Consider the following 8,609-nt stretch of genomic DNA (forward strand, 5'->3'; position numbering starts at 1 on the left):
AAATTACACTAGCAGTTTCTAAAGAATTATAAAGCTGTATCTTAAATAAAACATTCTATATATTATACTTTAGCTGCAACTAGAGAACTTCTAAGTTATATAAACTAAGCATTTCTATGTAATTCAACCCAGATGAGGTTTGGGACCGACCTTTGAACGTCTGTGTGCCAGCGTTTGGTCCCCACATGCATTTAAGAGGCCCTTCTCCTTCTAGCTCTTAATGGGCTAGCGCTGAAGAGACAGCTCAGCAGTTAAGAGTCTGTACTGCTCTTTCAGACAACTTAGATTTGGTCCCAGCACCCATCTATCCACACAGCAGTTCAAACTCTAACTAATTAGAGTCTGTAACTCTAATTCCAGGAGAATCTGACACCCTCTTCTGACCTTCGTGTGTGCACAAATGCAGTAGTACACTTACATTCATGCAGGGAAAACACTCATAGACAAAAAAATATTAAAGTAAAAGGAAAAAAAGCTGGGCAATGGTGACACATGCCATTATTCCCAGCACTTGTGAGGCAGAGGCAGGCAGATTTCTGAGTTCGGGGCCAGGCTAGTATACAGAGTGAGTTCCAGGGCATTACAGAGAAACCCTGACTCGAAAAAACAAAAATAAAAACAAAAAATAAGGAGACATTTCCCCCCTTTTAAGACAGGTGTCACCATTCCCACTTGGCCCAAGAAATAGCCCTTCCTCTCCACCTTCCCACTCTGAGACAGGGCTTCTGTGGTGGTTTAAATATGCATGACTCAGGGAGTGGCACAATCAGGAGGTTTGGCCTTGTTGGAAGAAGACAGTCACTGTGGACTTTGAGACCCTACAAGAGCCATGTCTGCTTGGATGCTACCATGCTTCCTACCATGATGATAATGGACTGCAACTCTGAACCTGTAGGCCAGGCCCAATTAAATGTTTTCCTTTATAAGAGTTGCCTTGGTCATGGTGTCTTCACAGCAATGGAAATCCTAACTAAGAGTCTCTCTGTGGGCTGGTGAGATGGCTCAGTGGGTAAGAGCACCCGACTGCTCTTCTGAAGGTCCAGAGTTCAAATCCCAGCAACCACATGGTGGCTCATAACCATCTGTAACGAGATCTGACGCCCTCTTCTGGAGTGTCTGAAGATAGCTACAGTGTACTTACATATAATAAATAATTAAATCTTAAAAAAAATTAAAAATAAAATAAAAAAAAAAAAAAAAAAAAAAAAAGACGGCTACAGTGTACTTACATATAATAATAAAATAAATCTTTGTGCCAGAGTGAACAGAGGTCCTGAGTTCAATTCCCAGCAACCACATGATGGCTCATAACCATCTGTACAGCTAAAGTGTACTCATATACTTAAAATAAATAAATACATCCTTAAAAAAAAAAGAAAGGAAGGAAGGAAATATAGAAGAAAGAAAGAAAGAAAGAAAGAAAGAAAGAAAGAAAGAAAGAAAGAAAAGAAAAGAAAAGAAGAAAGAAAGAAGGAAAAGAGAAAGAAAGAAAGAAAGAAAGAAAGAAAGAAAGAAAGAAAGAAAGAAAGAAAGAAAAGAAAGAGAGAGAGAGAGAGAGAGAGAAGGAAGGAAGGAAGGAAGGAAGGAAGGAAGGAAGGAAGGAAGGAAGGAAAAGGACATGAAAGAATGTTCCTCGATTTACAGCCACTTGCTGCTCTTCCAGAGGGGCTAGCTTCAGTTACCAGCACCCACATGGCCACTCACAGATGTACATAACTCGAGTTTAGGTGACCTTCTTACTTGTTTGGCACAGAAAAGCAGGTTATGTATATACTTAAATATAACAAAATACTGATGCACATAAAATGATACAGACAGACATGTGCATGGCTGTTTAACTCAAAAGCTAATTCTCTTTTGCTTTAGTATGTTTATGATGACTTTTTTTGCCCAACTGAGGATGATTTAACAATCTAAAAGAAAGCTATCGGACCCCACTAGTGCTATAATGAACCAATATTGTTGCAAATCCACAGGGCCTACTTACAGCGTAAAATCGCATGTTGTGATTCAAAGGTAAAGGGTCAGGATCCTTTGACAGCTCAAACTGAGTGATGAGTTCATAGAGGGGCAGGTAAGTGGGCGGAGTCTCAAACAACGGGATTCCTGAAAATACAAAGACTGTTTGTATTGCTCACATAAGATCAAAATGTGACAGCTGCACTGTCTTCTTGTAACCTTCCTATGCATTTGCCCACATATCCAAAAGTTCTTACAGAGCACTAGCACTAACTACTCCTACTTCCCTAACATCTGAACTCAGCAGTACTTCTTTGACACCAAAGGACTGACTGTAAATTGTTTAGGGTAATCTCAAGTTTTTCATTCTGATTTTAACAGGTTTTATCTCAATGGGTAAAACCTACCTTTCTTACAGGTTGGCAAACATTTTATAAAGCAAAGCATACCTGTGCAATTTTGCAGTCTCTGAACAAATGCTTTAGATACTGGAATTGGCTGGGGAAATTTCAAGAAGAAGCACGCAGGAAGATCAACACTGTTGGCACTAGTGATAGCAGAGAAAGAAGGGGTCCTTCGAAAAAAGAAGAGGGGGATATTTTCTATTTTGAAAACTATGAACACTTTTTCTTAGACAAGAGTATAATACATAGACCCACAAAGTCTATCAAAAACTTACTTTTCTACTATCCTTACCACAATTCCAAAATATATTACCTTATTCTGAAATACTTTAATTCTGAAGTATTTTTTAAAAAATATGTATAATGGGGCTCAGGGTCTAGCTCAGTCTGAGGGAGTACACTTCTTATTTGTAGCCCTGAGTTCAAAAACCAATATAAAACTCCAACTAATTTATTGCAAAGAATGTGATCTATAGGGAATATTGGCATATATCAACCTGGTAGTTAATGATGCTACCTAGTATTCTAAAAGACCTGTATTCAAGTCTCAGCACCCACATGGCAGTTTTACCATTTATAACTGCAGCCCCAGGGGATCTGATGGCCACTTCTAGCCTCCGAGGGCACCAGGACAAAGGATGCTGCAAAGACCCACTTGCAGGCAAAAAATACATACACAGAATTAAAAAAAAAAAAAAAAAAAAACCCACAAAGGTGTGACAGTGTATGTTCTGGGAGTAGTCTCAAGTAGAAACATTCCAGTACAGGCCAGGTGTGCATGCATGGAAGCAGAGGGTGACGTCTGACCATCCCAGGAAGATAAACGCACTGGGCTTGCAGCTGAAAAAACAGACATTGCAACTTTGAAACGATCTTTATCTTACCATTTGTTGTCAGCTGGGTGTGACCCCATAATTAATGGGGCAATTGGGAGCTTGTACATAGCAGAGGTTCCTTCAATTGTCACTGAGGCATTCATTCCCAAAGACCGAGGAACTGGGAATAGAAAAAGAAAAAAGATTTTCTACCTCCTAACTAGGACAAGGATCTCAGCACTAAAAAGACAGAAATGGTGGCCTTGTGTGCAAACCCAGCACTCTGCAGAATGAAAAAGGAAAATGGATCTGAGTTAGAGGCCTGCCTGAGCTACAAGGCTAGACCCAGTTTCAAAAACAGAACAAAGCACAAGAAAAAAAAGAAAAGCCAGGCAACATGTAAGCAGGGGCTATAGAGTTAAGTCTGAGGCCAGCCTGAGGAGAAACCTTATTTTCTAAAAGAACCAAAACAACAACAACAACCAATAACTAACATGCAGAAGAAACCCGTACAGTATCAGTCACAATGAATCTACATGCTCTAATCCCACAAAAATCACAAATGTTACAAGCTTGGGTTGGAGAGATAGGTCAGTGGTTAAAAAGCACTGGCTGCCCTCCCAGAGGTCCCTGGTTCAATTCCCAGCAACCACATGGCAGATCACAGCTGTTTGCAACTCAAGTTCTGGGACTTCCATAAACATACGTGCAGGCAAAACACAAATGCAAGTGAAATAAATATAAAGAAAAGAGAAAAAGCCAGGAGGAGGTGGTGACACACATCTTTAATCCCAGCACTTGGGAGGCAGGGACAGGTGGATTTCTTGAGTTTGAGGCCAGCCTGGTCTACAAAGTGAGTTCCAGGACAGTCAGGACTATACAGAGAAACCCTGTCTCGAAAAAAAACAAAAACAAACAAACAAACAAACAAAAGAGAAATGAAAGCAGGTGGAATAAGGAACAAGCCAGCAAGCACTTCTGTCACCTCTGCATCAATTCCTGCCCAAGGGGTAAGAAAACGGTGGGGGGGGCATGGGGAGGGGCTACAAGCTACCTTCTCACAGCAGTCAGTACTTCTTTCTGTTAATGATTAAAAAGCTCACTATCAACTTTTACTTTCACACACAACTTCACAATGTATCTAAATGAGCTTACAACTTCAGGACAATGATTGGAGCTATACTGAGGGCAAATAAAGTCCTGGGCTAGTGCTTCTGTCCTTTTGCTGTGGTAGTCCAAACACAAGCAGGTGTGGTGGCATATACCCAAGAACTAAGAAGAACTTAAGTCCCAAGTTCATCCTCGGTTATGTAACAAGTCTGAGGCCAGCTGACTCTGCCTCCCCCCCCCACACACACACACCCAGCTGTGGCCATATGACATTCCTTTCTCAAAACACCAAAAGCAAAAATTTAAAATACCAAGTGTCGTTCATTACTGCAGTTAAGTCATAGTTATTTACTTGGTCACTGAGAAATTGTCACCATGTAGCTTAAGTTAGCCTTCCACTCAGGTTTCCCTGCCTGTGCATCCTCGGTGTGGGCATTCTGGGATGTCCCACCAAACCCAGCCTTCTTCCCCTTTAGAGTAATAAGGATGCAGGGTACTCTGTCAGTAATCTTCATTTCATCACTAACTCATTTACTTACTAAGCTAATATTATATATAGGCTTGAGTGCTTAAGTACATATACATGTATATATGAGATATATATGGATATGTACATATGACGTGCTTGTTTTATATCAGGTATACATACATAAAGATAGCAAGAAATACCACATTATATGAATATTAACCGGAGAGCATAGTGGACATGCTGTAACTCCAACCCCTGGGAGGTAGGTCATAACTATACTCTTCCAGTTCCTGGAAGGCTGAAGTGATATATATGATCATTATACTTAAGTTTGACAGCCACCCTGTGTTACATAGTGAGTTCCAGGACAGCCTAGGTTATAGAAAGAGATCTGTCTCAAAGTACACACACACAAACGACACACACTTACCATTTTTTTCATGCAAAATGATAGGAGAGGCAGTCTTATCATCCAGCAGGTCAGACGGAGAGGCATAGTATTTCATATTCATTAAATGACCTATCATTAAAAAAAGTTACTAAGGCGTCTTTATTAATAAATTATACACTTTAGAAAAGCATTCATTTTATTTGTGATGGCACTCACCGATAAAGAAACCTCATCTCAAACTAACAAGAAAAGGCTGGGGACAGCCCTGGGAAGAGTAATTACCTTGCCTACAAAAAACTTTAATAATTCTCAATAAACATATACACACACATTCCTACATCTCCACAGATGCGTTCACGCACATGCCCCCAAACACACAACACACACACACTTAATTCTATAGGGCCAGTGAGATGGCATATCCAACAAGAACACCTGCCACCAAGTCTGACAACAGAGCTCCCAAGGACCTTTTATGCTAGGACAGAACTGACTCTGACCTCCATATACTTAAAAGGACACACACTCAGAAAGAAGATAAATGTAATAAAATAAAAAAGAGTTGCACAAATGTGCAAAGTCATGTCCTAAATAAGCTTATGAAAGTTTATTGATTCTGGGAACAGCAATATTCTTCACACAAAGAAAAAAAGGGAAAGTATTAACATCTTAGAAGTCATTAAAAATGACTGGTAACTTTCTTATTGAGCTTATGTCTTCACAAGCTCAAGGTAAAATTAAAAGTGATATTCCTGGGGCTGGAGAGATGGCTCAGCAGTTAAGAGCACTGCCTCCTCTTCCAGAGGTCCTGAGTTCAAATCCCAGAAACCACAAGGTGGCTCACAACCATCTATAATGGGATGTGATGCCCTCTTCTAGCATGCAGGTATACATGCAGATAGAGCACTCATAAAATAAACAAATAAACCTTTAAAACAAATTTAAAAAAAAAACAGGGTGGAGAGATGGCTCAGGGGTTAAGAGCACTGACTTCTCTTCCAGAGGTCCTGAGTTCAATTCCCAGCAACCACATGGTGGCTCACAATCATCCGAAATGAGATCTGATGCCCTTTTCTGGGGTGTCTGAAGACAGGTACAGTATAGTCACAAACCTAAAGTAAAAATATAAATCTTGGGGCTGGTGAGATGGCTCAGCAGGTAAGAGCACCCGACTGCTCTTCTGAAGGTCCAGAGTTCAAATCCCAGCAACCACATGGTGGCTCACAACCATCCATAACAAGATCTGACTCCCTCCTCTGGAGTGTCTGAAGACAGCTACAGTGTACTTACATATAATAAATAAATAAATCTTTAAAATAAATAAATTAATTAATTAATTAAAAAAAAAATAAAAATAAAATATAAATCTTTTTTAAAAAAAGTGATATACAATGGTGAACATTTGGCCTAGCATGCACAGAGCTCTGTTTTGATCCCCAACACTGCAAAAGAACAAAAAGGAACTGAGGGTGCTGAAGAGACAGATCTCTGGTCAGCGTGCTGTCAGGGAAGCACAAGTAGCTAAGCAGGGCAGCCTAACCCGTGTAATCTCAGCACCGTGCTTGGTAGGGGCAGGAAGAACACTAATTGGTCCTTACTGGCTGCCAGCCTAGGTCCAGGATCCCCGAGAAACCATGCCTTAACAGTAGGCCGCCTGTCCTACTCTGGCCTCTACACATATATGTACACCACACTCACATCCATGTTAAAATAAAATAATGGCCTTTAGACTAAATCCATACAATTTCTTAGAAAAAAAAAAAAAGTACATCAAGAAAGGCTAACTTACCCCCACTCCGTGGGGTGAGATAGCCAACACTTCCATGAAGAATCTTATCCAAGGGAGTAGCATTAGTTGCCTTCCTACAAGACAAATGATCTATGTGTGATTGGATTTAGCCACTGACAGTTTCAGACAAAGTCTGATATTGAGCTAAGCTCATAAAGTGTTATGATACTATCAAAATGACTCCAGCTTGTAATTGCACATATAAGATGTGCTTCTCACTGTCAATGAACGGGGCCATTTTCCAGAAACCATCAGTATGTAATAGAATAAAATGTACAACTAAGCCAGGTTTGTACATCCCGATAATTCTGTAACTAGAGTGGTTGACACTGCTGCATCTTACATGTCAGCCAGGCTGGGAGTCCTAGAGACAATCTCAAATTAATGAATAAAAAATTAGATCTGGATAACTATCAGATAATCAATTCAACTTTGAAAATATTTTAGATATAGTCTATAGAATAACAACCAACAACTCAGCAATAACTCAACTATCTCAGTTATCAATAATGACTGTCTGAGTTGTTATACTCAGAAAATAAAATGTAATACTCATTTTGAAGCAACAGCAAATCATGTGTGTATAAAACATGTATAATGCAGACATATGCTACATAGTAATATGCAAAGATATGTAATCACATATACTGTAGTACACCTATAAGTGTAAAAATTAAGATGTTATAAACCCCCTGGAAGAGAAACTAAGTCATAGAATGGTCTCATCAGTCAGTCTTACCAGTACATAATAGCCATTTTAGAAAGGTCCTGTTCTAAGGATTGGAGAGCCAGATACATTTTAGTCTTCAGTTTGCTGGAGAGTAGATAAGAAAAAAATGAGTTAAACAGTTGAATTAAATAAGCACATATAAGCACTGTCACCAGCCAGGCGTGGTGGCACACCCCTTTAATCCCAGTCAGTGAGAAGCAGAGGCAAGTGCATCTCTCCAAGGTCAGGCTAGCCTAGTCTACAAAGCAATTCTAATCCAGTCAAGGTTTCTCAGTGAGACCTTGTCTCAAAACAATAGTAACAAGAAGCCCAAAAAATACTGACTCAGTGGTTAGAACCAGCTAAACTGTTTTAACTCTTGCACGGCGTGGTTTGCACAACCTTAGTCCCAGCACTCGGGAGGAAGGGATATGCAGATCGCCAGGAGTTTGAGCTATGCTGGTCTTCATAGCGTTCCAGGACAGCTAGGGTTACATAGTGAGACCTCTTTATAAAAAGTAAAATAGGGGCTGGTGAGATGGCTCAGCAGGTAAGAGCACCCAACTACTCTTCTGAAGGTCCTGAGTTCAAATCCCAGCGACCACATGGTGGCTCACAACCATCCATAATGAGATCTGATGCCCTCTTCTGGAGTGTTTGAAGACAGCTACAGTGTACTTACATATAATAAATAAATAAATCTTTAAAAAAAAAATGATTTAAAAAAAATAAAATAAAATAAATAAAATAATACAAACTACCAAAGCTAGGCATCCCATCACACGGGGTAATCTCAGCACATGGGATAAAGAAGGAACGAGAAATTCAAGGCCAGGGACATCCTCATCCTGAGGTTAAGGCTGGGCTACTATACTTTTTTGTTTTTTGGAACTACCAGAGTTTATGTGTATTTCCTTTTAAAATAGTCAAGTGGGCTGGTGAGATGGCTCAGTGGGTAAGAGC

At 39.9% G+C, this 8,609-nt stretch overlaps 1 protein-coding gene across 4 annotated transcripts in view; it reads right to left on the reverse strand.

Moving 5' to 3' along the window:
• Positions 1-8,609, reverse strand: part of Med1 (mediator complex subunit 1) — a 43,395-nt gene that overhangs the window by 12,661 nt on the left and 22,125 nt on the right. For all 4 annotated transcript variants that reach the window (XR_003845135.1, XM_021214031.2, XM_021214029.2 and 1 more), the window contains exons 8-13: positions 7,677-7,751; positions 6,938-7,011; positions 5,188-5,277; positions 3,248-3,359; positions 2,409-2,533; positions 1,988-2,106 (exon numbers count right to left, since the gene is read on the reverse strand). Coding sequence is in view for 3 of the 4 variants with exons in the window: in XM_021214031.2 (XP_021069690.1) it covers positions 1,988-2,106; positions 2,409-2,533; positions 3,248-3,359; positions 5,188-5,277; positions 6,938-7,011; positions 7,677-7,751 (595 nt within the window). In the remaining variant the exon portion in view is untranslated. The remainder of the gene's footprint in view (positions 1-1,987; positions 2,107-2,408; positions 2,534-3,247; positions 3,360-5,187; positions 5,278-6,937; positions 7,012-7,676; positions 7,752-8,609) is intronic.

This window comes from Mus pahari, chromosome 14 (assembly GCF_900095145.1).
Source record: "Mus pahari chromosome 14, PAHARI_EIJ_v1.1, whole genome shotgun sequence".
In the NCBI taxonomy this organism is placed as follows: Eukaryota; Metazoa; Chordata; class Mammalia; order Rodentia; family Muridae; genus Mus; species Mus pahari.